Source organism: Mauremys reevesii, linkage group 4 (genome assembly GCF_016161935.1).
Source record: "Mauremys reevesii isolate NIE-2019 linkage group 4, ASM1616193v1, whole genome shotgun sequence".
NCBI lineage: Eukaryota > Metazoa > Chordata > Testudines > Geoemydidae > Mauremys > Mauremys reevesii.
Window position 1 is genome coordinate 42,577,636 of NC_052626.1, and position 14,054 is coordinate 42,591,689.

Genomic DNA, 14,054 nt, shown 5'->3' on the forward strand with positions numbered 1-14,054 from the left:
TTCCATTGCTGGATCCTTCCTTGGCACTTTCTCTAAATACCCCACCTGCAGAATGAGGAGGAAGCTAGGCAGATGCACTCCCTGGGTCCTAGTACTCCCTCCCACACATGCTGATTTAACCAATGGGTTTAGGCAGAACAAGGGTGAATAAAGGTAGAAAGATCCAAAATGGCTTTTCATTAGAAGACCAAAGCTGCAAAGCCAAGGCCTAAGAAATCAGTCCAGTGTCATCGGCAGCCCTGAGAGCAATCCCAGCAGAGGGAGGGAAGAGGGGGGCGGGGTTAGAAACAGAGAAGCACTGTAACTTGGTTTAGAATCCTGGCGCTTGGTAGTGATATGTGATGGGAACATCTGTAGCCGGGAGTTAGAATCGAGGGGCTCCATAATCATCTGGCATCCTCTCAATGTTATACCTGAAGGCAACAAAGACAAAATTGTGAGTATAGAACATCCTGCTTGGAAAGCAGTCTCCTCCATTAACTGCCCTGCCATCTTCCCCTTCAGCAGGCAGCAAAATGTGGAGAGGAGCCTAATGCATTCAGGCCCACAACAAGCAGCTTCATGGCATTTTGACCTGCAGCTTGAATACCCAGGGAGGGCAAAGACTGGCAGTAGTGGAATTGCAAAGAGACTTGGAGATGTCCCCACCAGTGTTCCAGCATTACAAAGCTCCTCAAGACCTATCTATTGAGGCACAAGGAACCCAGAAAACTTATCACTGCCATGGGAGGAAAACAGCTTCAGACCAAGTTCTTACATAAGTAACTTTAATCCTTTCAGCCCTGTGACAGAGCAGCATGGAGAGCAGAGCACTTCAAAGAGCTGCTATATTAGTCACCCAAGCTGCATTCAAGGGCCCAAAAGTATGACAGCAGGAGACACTTTGTGAGAGAAATATACAAAGCTACATTCCAGTTATAGATCAATTAAGACTCTCTGTGGACTGCCTCAGCCAACCTTGACATACTACTCCCCTCTCACACATCACCAGACTCCTCCTCTCTTCACATAATCTCACCACTATTCGGACAAAAGCTTTCTCTCTGCTTCCCTTAGCATCAGGAATAGCCTCTCCCTCCCTCACCCCCATTTCAAGTCCCACCTGAAAACATCTTCTTCTCTGCCCATACCTTGTTTTCTCTCCCCCCTCTAGTTAACAGCTGGTATGAAAGATACAACTGTTGTATTTCATGCAGGAGATATTAAAATATTGAAGGTGCCCTACAAAGGTAAATAAAGGCCTCTTTCTTTAGGTTCTTATAAACACTTTAGGAAGGCTGGGATTGTTGCAAATCCTTGCAAATTTAGATTATGTTAAAGCAGATTACAGCTCCTGCAATGTTTAAAGTAACTTTAGATTAAGCAAGCAGTCCCAAACAACACATGCTTGGAAAAATTCACTACTTCAAAGTCACTAAATGGATTTCTTTCAAAGTTGTCTTCTTTTACATAAGAAACTAGGTTAGCCATTTGTGTACACTAAATTTGTGACTGGGACGTGAAAAAACCCTACTCCTCAAGAAACTTCTGAGTGCATTTTGCTGATACTTCAGAATTAAAAATAAACAAACCACTTCTCGGCTGAGATCAGACAATGAAAACTGACCAAGAAAATTATTTTTCCAAATTATGAGCAACTGAATGAAATTGTTTATAATGGAAATGGCATTCCAAACAGGTACTCCTGTTACAACAGTGCATGGTCTTTTCTTCACATAAGCGGCCATACCACTTCCGTTTATAAAGACTCAGACACTACAGTTACAGGCACTATAGAACACCCCAAGATAGACAGAAAGACCAAACATGTTTGGGAATAAACTGCTAACAGACAGCAATTCTGTCAAAGTCAGTGTTGTGTCCTGCTAGAGAGGTCTCCCACCTGTGGTTGGAAATATACATGATAGGGACTCCAGGAATCTTCCGGATTCTCCGCTTAAGGTCTCTGTCCACCGTGGCCACTATGTAACACTTATGCTGCAAGAAATGGAGGCATGTCAGACTCTAACAATGACCCAGCCCAGTGGAGAGAAGGCCAAACAAATGCTTTTGTTCACTTAGTCATAACACTGTGGGGCACCAATTCTAAAAGAATTGGACATTACTAGGATAAGATGCTACTCTTATTCCTACAGAGCCCTACTACAGATTAGCTGTGCTCTTCTGTTCATCATAGTGTCCAGGTGACTTACAGGAGGGAGGCAGTGTTGCCTAGTGGATAGAGTGCTGGACTGGAACTCAAATACCTGGATTCTATTCCTGGTTCTGCCTAGGCTGCTGGGTGACCTTGGGCAAGTCCCTTTGCCTCTCTGTCCTTTAGTTTCCCCATCTGTAAAATGGGGACAGTGATACTGACTTCCTTTGTAAAATGCTTTGAGACCTACTGAAAAAACCCACTATCCAGGAGATTGGTATTGTCATCTTTATTGCTACTAAAGCGACTGGCCTGCCACCTGGAGTATTCAGGAAGGAATTTCCCATCCCATACGTATTCCTTCAGATAGAATTGCACAATGAGGTGCATAATGGGGATGTTATATCTTCCTTTGAAGCAAGTAATTAATATTGGATACATTGGAGCTTGGATACTGGACTAGAGGAACTTTGACTGGCTCCCACAGTTTCTCAGCAGATCTCAGATTTTATAGGTCATTAGTGCCTATGGGAGTTCAGCAAGTTTTCATGCCAACAGTGCAGAAAAGGAACCCTTGGAATGGGAGGTACCTGAGTGACCCTCTGCACCAAGCAGTCATCTGCATAGGTCCCTTTGTGTGTGCAAGGCAGGCGTTCAAATCGCGGGTCTTTGGCTATCCTGTGAGGTCATAAAAGATGTCATTAGGAAGAGTACTGAGGACCTATACAGAGGCATCTTCAGACAATTCCAGGGTGAGGAAGTAGGAACAGCCCCTCCTCTATTCTGGGCAATTTCCAAATCTCAAGACCACAGACCAGGGGGTTAAAAACTCTTCAGGCCAAATTCAAATGAGGAGCAAGGAAGGTCAAAAAAGCACAAGTTGGATTAACAAATATTGTGGCTAATTATCGTTTATGTATTACTTAGTATTTATTGCAGTAGCACCCAGAGACCACAATCAAGACCAGGGTTCTATGCAAAACAGAAAACAGTAATTAGAAATGTCATTTCCTTGGACAATTCCCCTACAGAACCTCAATATCATGTCCAGGTGGCAAGAACAAGCCTCAAACATAGCCAATGCCTTCTTGTGACAGAAACAACAGTCCAGCCTCCTGGTTTTGACCTTCCAAGCCATCTTTGGGTAAAGCTCAAATCAATTTAGATGTGCTGCTAGTGACTATAACTGGGGTCTTTGTGACTCCCCCTTTTACCACTGTGGTCAGTTAGAAGATGTAGGCCGCATATTTTCAGGTTGCATCCATGGCAAGTGCTGCCTGGTTCTATCATGGACTTGCATAATGCCCTTCCTTCAGCTACTGAATGATTAAGACATTTAGACTAACGTGCTTGACTTGATTGTCTATGTAGATATCAGGGCAAGGATCATATTTCCCTTTAACACCTTATCTCAAAGTGCTTTACAAGCTATATGCAGAAATAACTTCCAACTCCACTAAAACAGAGCCCTCTTGGGGGGTGGAACACTGCAGCTCTTTACTCGCTGCACTGCAATACTATACAATAGATCAAGAATGGAAGTGAATAACTATGGCTGATTGACAAAGCAGAGGAAAATTAGTTATTGGACTTGGACTAATGTTCTATAGACAATGGAACTATGAATCTAATTGCAGGCCAGTACTCTGACTCCAGGATTACCAGTTCATATTATAATGCTGCTGTAGGACTGAGATGGAACGCAGATAATAAATCCTTGAAAACATGAACTAATCTTGAAAACAAAAACAAAAAAACCCAAAAAACAAAAAAGCCACCCCTCCTCCTTTGGACAGAGGTTTCTCTCCTACTTATTCTCAGCTGCAGAGAAATGTTCTTTTGGAAGTCTGCTGCAATTTAAAGTATAAAAAAATGCGTGTCACAAGATAAGAGATTTGGAGATTGAGTGAATTCTGTAAAGATTTCTTTTTCAAAACTTGTTCCAGACCCAGACCTTAATGCTGACAGGTGCTTTTGATATGGTGGAAGAAATATTAGTTAGTTATAAGAACTGGAATGTTTTCAAAATCTTGTGCAGTATGGATGTTGTAATGGAAAGTCACAAACATTTCTTCTTTGCTGTGCTGATGTACAAAGCTCTGGAAACATATCACTCTGTAGAAGTTTCTCAATGATCATGCTAGCAAATACCACAAATTTACGTAAGTATGAAAAGTGAGCATGATCATTTAAAATTGACATAAGTCGGGGAATTCAGAGTTACAGTTGGAACATCAAGGATCCAGCTGGTGCAGGCTGAGGCCAAAGTCCTCTTTTCTCCTGTCAGGATGAAGACCAGTTTCTTTGTATCACCTCCTGATATTAAAAGGGATCAAGTTGAAGAACACAGTGCAGCCTGCAAGACTGCTATGGGTGATCTCACATGACTTTATAAACAACTTTTGTCCTCAGTGTAAGGACTCCTAAATACTCTCTTCTCCACAGGTTACCCACGGCAGAAAGAACAAGCACAATGGAAGAATAGAACGCCAGTGGCAGAGATCTCATTATAAACATGGCTGATTTGGATAAAGATTTTTTAAAAAATATGGCTTGCAATTGTGGTAAAGGAGGTTTTATCATCCTCCTCCAGAATATCCATGTGATCTTGAGCAGCAGAACTGTCCAGGATGATGGACAAATTGATGCATACAAGGTCAAATGTTTTTCTCATGGTGGATTCCTCCAATTTCATTCAGACTGGATTGCTGCCTCCATTGTGGCAGGCCTTTTGTGAATGATCTATGTTAATGTCTTTGCTGGGTGTTTTGGCCAGTCTTGCTCACAATGACTGTAGATAAACTGGAGCTATGACTTGCACCATAATGACTAGACAGTTTTTAAATAAAAGCTTACATTGTGCAGGAATTGATAGGCCAAGAAGATAAGCTCTTGCAAGACTTTCCATCCTAGCCCAAGCTTTCAGAACAGAACAGAACTTTCTACTTCCCAGTGCCATTTAAAATTCAACCATAATGGTTGTGATTGTGTATACCACTTAATCTAATCAGTGAAGTGTCTGAAGCAGCCAAGTAGACAGATGGACTAAGGAACAGAGCTGAGTGTCCTGCACCTACCTTAGTGCCACACGGTACTTCTGCCCTAGCTTCTCAATTTCAGCCATCACGCAATCTGTGATACAGGGGATACCTGCATGAACAAAATATTTATTACCTCTATAGTGCCAAAAGTGTATTAGTTCTTACCTTACAGTACCTTAGCTATGACAATGTGCTCTACAGAAAATACAAAGATAAACTATCAACATCTCTACCCTGAATTGCTTACAGTTTAATTAAACACACAAAAAAATCATGGAGGGGGAGGGGAAGGATGAAATGCAAAGCAACCGAGCAGCTAGCTGGCCATCTCTTGTTAAGTTTGTTGATCTTTTGGATGAATCTGGGGTTTAAAATTGTTGTTTTTAATTTTTTTTATTTTGTCAAGATTAGTATTTAAGACTCATCTGATTTTTAATTGCAAAGAGTTCTATGGTTAATGCAGATCAAGAATCCCAGGCCCACTGTTCAATATTAAGCTCACTTGGCCACTGTACTCAGCCAGCAGTATAAATCCTTTTAACTAGTCTTTTGTTATCTTAAGTTAGTGCTATGTGGCCTGCAAAGTGTTTGTGGCAGAGTGAAGGATTGTTGCAGGCAAGAGCAGACCTCACCACACCAGGGCACCTAAACTCTAACAGGAACAGACACTCACACTTGGCATAGAGACAGTCCATCATTGACTGCACCAGGTCCAGCTTGGCTTTAATGGAGAAGTTGATGAAGTTTGTATCAACCAGAATATAATAGGGTGGGCCCAACTGTGTGTTATACTGGAAGAACAAACAGGAAGGGTGCTGAGGGCTGTCAGGAAAGAAACAATTCAAATCAGTTACTTTAAACTGACACCACCTATGCATCAAATCCTCTGACCTGGACAGATCTACTAGGAAACATGCCCAATCAGGAGCAGGTCTGAGATAATGCCTGGAGAGAAAGACGGTGGCAATTATCAAGCAGCCCACCTCCACCTCTCTTCCTTCTGAGAGTCCAATCCCCACTTCCCTCAGTATACACATCAAGAAATTCGGGCCCAGGGGGAGCAAGTTCCTACAATCTTTAGAACATAAGAACGGCCGTACTGGCTCAGACCAAAGGTCCATCGAGCCCAGTATCCTGTCTGACAGTGGCCAATGCCAGGTGCCCCAGAGGGAGTGAACCTAACAGGTAATGATCAAGTGATCTCTCTCCTGCCATCCATCTCCACACTCTGACAAACAGACAGAGTCTAGGGACACCATTCCTTACCCATCGTGGCTAATAGCCTTTAATGGACTTAACCTCCATGAATTTATACAGTTCTCTTTTAAATGCTGTTATAGTCCTAGTCTTCACAACCTCCTCAGGTAAGGAGTTTCACAAGTCGACTGGGCGCTGCGTAAAGAAGAACTTCCTTTTATTTATTTTAAACCTGCTGCCTATTAATTTCATTTGGTGACCCCCTAGTTCTTGTATTAAAAGAACTAGGTTCTCCCGGTCATCACAAACCCAGCTATTACTAACACCTGCCTTTTCCTAGTAACTGGAGTTCCCTCCCCCGGAGAGGTAACCTCAGTGCGAGAGGATACCCCAACCCCATCTGGAAGGAGGGTCCCAACTATGGGAAGGTTTCCCTCTGCTCCCATAGACTGCTCTGCTTCCCGATAAGTGAAAGAGACAGGGAAAATATTCCTGCAGCTGCCCAGAGCTGCATCTCCTCTACGCCCCCAAGTGCAAGGCAAGGCAGAGGGCATCTCCACTCTCCCAGATGTAAGGCAGAGTGCAGTTCCTTTGGTACTTACACCTCTCTTTCCTTGATTGCACTGGGATCATCCTTCTTTTTCACATTGGATTTTGCACGCTCCGTCTGTTTGCTAAAGCAACAAAAAATAAATTATGTTAACACACTCACAAGTATGTCAGTATGGGGGGGCAACAATGGATATAATACTAGAAAAATGTCTTAATGGTGTAAAAACCAAGGGGAAAAAGGAACAGCTAAGAATGATACAACAGAGTAAAACTAGGAAGTTTGGGCTGAAATTATGAAAATTTAGGTTAGCTCCCAGGAAGACCCCTTGACAGTGAAATGGATAAAAGTGGGAAAACATCTTCTAAAGCAGGAAGTGAAAGCAAGCGCTGGGGATCCTAAAAAATGGGACAAGACACTGGAGAACAGTCAACCTAGACTCCTGCATTGGCCTTCAGAGACTGACTGGGGGAACCTAAGTTTCTCTGTAGCTAGGACTCCAGTACTATGAATTGGTCCCTGACCCCTACACCCCATCGCTGGGAGGCTCACATGCGCTGGTCTCGGAGGCTGATCATGCGTTTCACGGTGGCGTATTTCCTCGCTTTCTTTTGTTTCCCCTGGAAGGAAACATTGTTAGAGACGAGGAGGAAAAACAGACACCCCCCAAACCTGCCTCCGCGGCATTCGCTCCCCAAACCCTCTCCCCTACCCCCAGCGGCCCCCCGGCAGTGCGGCCTCCCCACATACCACCCCCTGCTGCAGCGCCCCCCACCCGCCGCTCACGTACAGAAACCCTGAGACTCGGGAAACCAGGGCGGGCCACCGCCACGCGGAGGCAGCCAAAGCCCACAACTCCCACCCGCGTGCTCGGGAGCAGAGCGCCGCCGCCGGCCGCTCCTCACCATCCTGCTCCTCGTCCGGCTCCCCCTCGGCCCCACGCCCCAACCACCACTTCCGGCGCGCGCCTCGCTCGTCACCGCTGACCTGCCCGTGACGAGCTATCACTTCCGGCCACCGGCTCGGAGGCGGGGGCAGCGGGAGCCCGCGCTGGCCGCGCGCACGACCAGGTCCTAGACCCGGAACCGCTGCTGGTAACTGTCTCTCTTCAGGCCTGTGAGCCAGGGGCTGAGCCCGCGTCCCGGGGACCCCCTGCGGGGGAGGGGCCTTGTCCTTGGGAACCTCCCCCGACCGACCCGCCTGTGCGGGGGGAGACCAGCTCCGGGCCTCGAGTCAGGGCGGCTTAGGCGGGCCTGGGGCCTGCGAGACGCAGCGACCCGCGGAGGGGGTGGGGTTCTGCGCGCGCCTGGAGAGGCAGCGCCCGGTTACAGAGCCGTGGCAGCGGGCAGGGAAGAGAGTCACAGCCCGAGGGCCTCGCTCCCGGGGAGCCCCGGTACGGGGGGCAGGGGAGTCCGGCCAGAGCGGCATGGTGGGCTTGACAGCGGGTGCCGAAGTGCGAGGACATGGAGCCCTGCACCCGCTGAGGGATGGGGATACAGCAAGTATCTACCCAGTATAGTTGCAGTCTGATTCCCCAGTACGTTAAGCCTCTGCCCAGGATGGGGTTTCCCAGCGTGGCGGGGGCTTGGTCCCCTGTCTATTTCCGTTTAGTGTTTGTTCCTGACTCCCTAGCGGGTTTGCGGGCTCCTAGAGGGTGGGGTGTCTAGCATTATGCACAGAGACTCCCCTCCGTCCTTGGATTAGAAGTCATTTCTGATCATTCGAGGAAGTGCGTCTACAGTGGAGCAGGAAATAACTTGGATCTATTCTGTATTACATGGGAAACTTGGTTGTTCCTTTGTGTTTCTTTGGTTCCTAATTACTAAGGCTACGTTTATGTCATTGAAGTCAAGGAATCATCTAGCGACCTCAGTGACATTCTCTGTTTCAGCCCCAGAGGCTGTGGGACTGGAGCTGGCAGCCTGTGGGGCCCTCACAGGGTTCCAGCAACAAGTGACAGCCTCGCGCAGGGGAGGGGGACACCTTGGCTGAGCGGCTGGGGGTGTCCTGTTTTCTCTTTGGGAAATATGGGCACCCTGCAGCTTCCAGCTGCCGTGGGCAGAGGGGAAACCCTGCAGCTCCCAGCCACCATGGTGGCAGGGGAAGGCATGGACCTGCAGCAGAAAAAGTCATAGACAGGTCAAGGCTTCCATGAATTTTTGTCTATTGCCCGTGACCTGTCTGTGACTTTTACTAAAAATAAACATGACAAAAGCTTAGCCTTACTTATTACTTCTCGCTTCTGGTTTCCCTTCTGTGGTCTCTGATTTTACATTTGAAGAAGTCTATGCATTTTGCTCACCTCATAGTGGTGAAGTATTTGTCAGTGAGAAGGTTCTGTTTGGTTATCTTCACTTGTCTAGTTGGTTGTTGTAGTTTGTATCTGTCCTTAGTGATTGCTATACTGTAACGTTTTTTTAAAAAGTGATTTACATTATTATTTCGGCTTAGGTAAAATTGATTATTTAATTGTTCTGGAGGTTAGATCTTTTGTTGAAGTTTGGCTGTGCTGCTGTACCTGCAGTCATTGTCAGGTTTCTGTTTTTTCTTCTCTAGTGCTTTGTGGTGGGCAAAAATTTTGTGGCCTTGGTGGAGGTGTTACCCAGAACTTGTCCTTATTGTGTGTTGATTAGCAAAAGGTATCTCTAGTTCTGTCCTGCAGCTGTCTGTTCCTATGGATGCATAATATTTATTTGCAGAACTTGTAAGGTTTCTGTTGTGGTTTTGTCCTCTTCAGTGAAAGTTGCAGATACAGATGGGCCCGGTATTTCACTTCTCTAGAGTAAAATGGTTTGGATTATGTTATCAAATACTTTTAACAAGACTCTAAGAGTGTGTGTGTGTGTGTAGGGGTATTCCATAGCTTGCAATCTCTATCAAAATTTGCTAGTGGTTTTGAAAGGGAAGCACACTCCCATTTCCGTTCTCCCTTTCTCTTTCCTCCCACTTCATTACAAAATGGAGAGTAGTTATATATCCCTTCTCATATGGACCTGTTTTGCTTGGCTGTCTCTTGCAGGTGAAGCTCCAGGGTCTGAAGAACTCGTTTAGTGTTGGTTCTGCAGGACCCTGACTCTGGCTGGTCCAGTCCCTCATATAAGAGAAAGGTATTATCAACCATACTTCCTGATAGTGGCCATTGCCTGAGGTCATAACAACTGCATGGAACTTCACTGGGCCTGCCTGCAGAGAGTGATGGCTAGTGGGTTGGCACATTCCCTTTTCTGGCCATAGGTCTTTTCTGAAACCTCTTACTGCTATGAGCCAGTTTGTGGCCTATGTCCCTGATACCTTGTGAAAGGAACAAGGAGTTAAGCCTTGCTGTGGTGTCTCTTCTTCATGCACATCCTGGGATTGCTGTGAGCTTGGAGGCGGAGCTAATGGTGCCTTTCAGATGCAACCTGGTTCTACCTGATTTGATCATGAAGCATGATGAAGATAAGCATCAGCACAGGCTGAATTACAGCTGAGCCACTTCCTCCCAAAGTACTTTCTGAAATTGAGGGCTAGTGGTGTGGAAGAAAATCGAAGACTGGAAGGATATTGGGCTTGGTAAGGAAACGGGGGGAGAGGTAGTTGAGAGAGGTCAACATATGAGCAATTTTAACAAAACTAATTGTTGGATGAAGAGATGCATTCTCTAGTGCTTTGCTTGTGCTGCTTAGATGGTCTGAGTGACCCTGCTTTGAGAAGAGCTGGAGGGGTGAGCAGCGGTGATGAGTGGCTGTTCCCTATGAGCAGTGGCTGAGGCTTATTTTTACTTGGAAAGTGAATTTTGTGTTATGCAGTGAATGAAGAAAGCTGACCTGCTGTATCTGTGGAGGAGGTGAGGAGCACATGTGTACTGACATTGATTTAAAATCTACTTGGAATAGAAAAAATGGGGAATCTTAGATTTTTGGTATTGAACTGGGATCTCTCGTGTGTGTTTTTCTTTTTTGCAAGCCAGCATTTCACCTGGACTTTGTTTAAAATTGGACCGATGGCATGGTCCAATCCTGGAGAGAGAGTGACAGATCTGTTTGTGTTGATCTTGGCCATCAATGTGGTTTTCTGTCCTTGCTGCTTGATATTGGAACCTGCCCATTGCACTTGAGCTGACTCTTCTGACTTTCAGCATATTTTAAAATTAAGTGCATATGTGCAGTTGCACTGATACCCTTGCACACATTTGATTTAAGTGAGAAAAACTGGATAGTCTCACTCTAAGGAGAATCATTTTCTTGTGCATGATCTGAGAAGTACTGATCATTGTCATTGAGTATTTTTCTACATGGCTAGATATGCCACATAAGACGTTTGGTTTACAAAGTTGCCAAGGTGTTCTCTCAGCTTGGTTTTTATAATTTGTGGCAATACTCTCCTGCAGAAATTATTCGTAATCCATTTTTCCTGAAAGCTGCTGGAATTTGGGGGGGAAGAGGAAACCAATATAAATATCTATCAGTGTAGCAACAAAATATCAAAAGGAGGAAAAGCTGATGTGTTCTAGGGCCTCACCAAGTCTGTTTTATAATAGGGTGACCAGATGCCCCTATTTTATAGAGACAGTCCTGATATTTGGGGCTTTTTCTTATATAGGCACCTTTTACGCCCCCACCCCTGTCCTGATTTTTCATACTTTTGTGGATTGCCACGGACTCGCAGGGGCGAAAGAAAATGCAGGCCTGTTATTTACCAGGCTGCACGTGGCAACAGACTATATTGGTAAGGGATGCAAGGAGAGTGTGGGTCACGATGCAAACTGCAGACACACACACACACACACACACAACTTAATCAATTTAAAAGTTTTATTGGGGATAATTACAAGGGGTAAGGGAGCAGTGTATGATTAGCTAATAGAGTTAATGAAACTTAAAACACACAATGACTAAAATATCTACTAACAATATTTATAAACAAAGATGCAGCATTTAGTAATAATTGATACTTACAAATACAAACCAACGCATAATGACCAGCAAACGTAGAAGCTCTGTTTGAAACACGTGAGCTGAGAGAGAGGCTTCGAGGTGATCAGGCTCGGTTACGGGTATACACAGGATACACGGGTATACACAGGATACACGGGTATACACAGGATTCATTTTTCTTTCTCCTCTCCCTGCCTGCACATGGCAGGCAGGCCATAAAGTACCCACTATGACATCATAGAAGTGTCATAGGGGACGGGGCCCAAAACCTGTTTGTGTTCGTTTCTGATTGGCACAAGCAAAGTTTACACCATGTAGGGGAGCAGGTGCCTTAAAGTCTGGCTTTGCCCCCAAAAGGGGCATATTGGTTTAGAATGCGTACAACACTGAATGACAAAAGAAGAGGCCAGGGCAATACTGGTATGGCAAGTTCTACAGGATGCAGACAGGAACTCATCTCAACAACTTTCTATATGGTCACTCTAGTTTTATATAACGTGTGCCCTCTAATGGCTCTGCAACTTCAGTTACATTAATGTACCAGTGCTGGCTAGTATTTCCCTTATTGCTGCAATTACACTTGTGCACACTCAGCTTTCAGAGCTTTGCTGCACACTCTGCTGTCTCCACCGCAGTTCTCTCTGTGGTGCCATGCACTCCATCCTGGCTCTGCAGGTAGTTCGGGAGGCAAATCTGGATTAAGTCTTCCAAATTCAAATTCTTCCTGCGGTTGGTAGGAGGCCATCACGTGCTGTCTCCTTGGATCAAGCACGTAAGGCCTGTAGGACAGCTGGGTATTTTCTCTGCCCAGTAATGAGGTTGACTCTGTACTGGTATCTTTCACAAAAAGGTTAGTTCCGCACCTTGTTAGCTGGTAGCTTTTGGCACTGCTTGATGCTTTTTTAAAATAACTTGTTCCCCTTGTGAATAAATTACATATCTGGGTACTAGTTAACCATGGCAAGAAGCTTACCCCACAGTACCCTGGCTGAGTAAGTATCTTTGGGGTCGGTTCTAATGTACATGCTAGAGGGAAGCTGGCTGTGAATGTGGCAGCTCCTTTTGTCTCTGCTGGCCACCTGACCTGGTGCCTTGCCTACCATTTCATGCAGTGGTAATGAAATAAGAACTTGCTGGGCTGATTAAGGGAGACAGCTTGTCAGACACAGGGAATTAATTCTGAAATTCTGTAAGCAAGACCAAATGGCCCATTTTCATATTGGCATCAAGCTCCTTGATCATTCTGGAGGTTTCAGGTACCAGACTTAGAACAGAGAGTAACTTTCAGCATGACTTGGGGAAGGGAAGGAGTTATGGGCTGAAACTGGGGTAGCTTGTGCATATGGGCCCAGAATGCCAATTTTGTACTGGTTTCAGAATGGTAGCCGTGTTAGTCTGTATCAGCAAAAACAACAAGGAGTCCTTGTGTCACCTTAGAGACTAACCAATTATTTGGGCATAAGCTTTTGTGGGCTAGAAACCACTTCATCAGATTCATGAAGTGGAAAATACAGGAGCAGGTATAAATACATGAAAGGATGAGAGTTGCCTTACCAAGTGTGAGGTCAGTCTAACAAGACAATTCACTTAACAGCAGGATACCAAGGGAGGAAAGATAACTTTTGAAGTGGAGCAAGGGAGCTGGTTCTGTAGATGTTGGTGAAATATTTCCTTCGAGATTCAAAAACAATTCAGAATTGCACAGTGATAAGAGTCCCTGTGGAAATTACGAGGAGTACTTGTGGCACCTTAGAGACTAACAAATTTATTTGGGCATAAGCTTTTGTGGGCTAAAGCCCACTTCATCAGATGCATGCAGTGGAAAATACAGTAGGAAAATAGATATATACAGAGAACTTGAAAAAATGGGTGTTGCCATACCAACCCTAACGAGACTAATCAGTTAAGGTGGGCTATTATCAGCAGGAGAAAAAAACATTTGTAGTGATAATCAGGATGGCCCATTTCAAACAGTTGACAAAAAGGTGTGAGTAACAGTAGGGGGAAAATTAGCATGAGGAAATAGTTTTTACTTTGTGTAATGACCCATCCACTCCCAGTCCTTATTCAAGCCTAATTTAATGGTGTCCAGTTTGCAAATTAATTCCAGTTCTGCAGTTTCTCATTGGAGTCTGTTTTTGAAGGTTTTTTTTGTTGAAGAATTGCAACTTTTAGGTCTGTAATTGAGTGACCAGGATTGCAGTGCAATCCTTATT

The 14,054-nt window shown here is 45.0% G+C and overlaps 2 protein-coding genes across 12 annotated transcripts in view; one reads left to right on the forward strand and one right to left on the reverse strand.

The window, feature by feature from the left end:
- Positions 1–7,955, reverse strand: FCF1 (FCF1 rRNA-processing protein). 3 transcript variants are annotated; one of them, XM_039535085.1, is made up of 8 exons: positions 7,828–7,955; positions 7,475–7,542; positions 6,975–7,046; positions 5,849–5,997; positions 5,212–5,284; positions 2,725–2,812; positions 1,883–1,977; positions 1–413 (listed from the first exon to the last, which is right to left on the reverse strand). In XM_039535085.1, exons 1-8 carry the CDS (start codon positions 7,828–7,830, stop codon positions 365–367), a joined length of 597 nt encoding a protein of 198 aa, XP_039391019.1. In that variant the 5' UTR covers positions 7,831–7,955; the 3' UTR covers positions 1–364. The 3 variants fall into 3 exon arrangements, with proteins under 3 accessions (XP_039391019.1, XP_039391021.1, XP_039391022.1); XM_039535087.1 differs by having other exon boundaries at positions 7,713–7,829; XM_039535088.1 differs by lacking the exon at positions 7,828–7,955 and adding an exon at positions 7,709–7,752.
- AREL1 (apoptosis resistant E3 ubiquitin protein ligase 1) overlaps positions 7,888–14,054 on the forward strand; it is a 26,490-nt gene continuing 20,323 nt past the window's right edge. For 3 of the 9 annotated variants that reach the window (XM_039535072.1, XM_039535082.1, XM_039535080.1), the window contains exons 1-2: positions 7,941–8,016; positions 9,942–10,029. The gene's annotated coding sequence lies outside the window, so the exon portion shown is untranslated. The other 6 variants (XM_039535081.1, XM_039535079.1, XM_039535073.1 and 3 more) reach the window with 5 other exon arrangements.

What these genes read in the sequence shown, in the direction of transcription:
- FCF1 (XM_039535085.1), bottom strand. An exon ending in GCAATCAAGGAAAGAGAGGT is followed by an intron (nt 5,998 to 6,974) that starts GTAAGTACCAAA and finishes CTTTCCTGACAG; the next exon opens with CCCTCAGCACCCTTCCTGTT. An exon ending in GGACTGTCTCTATGCCAAGT is followed by an intron (nt 5,285 to 5,848) that starts GTGAGTGTCTGT and finishes TTGTTCATGCAG; the next exon opens with GTATCCCCTGTATCACAGAT.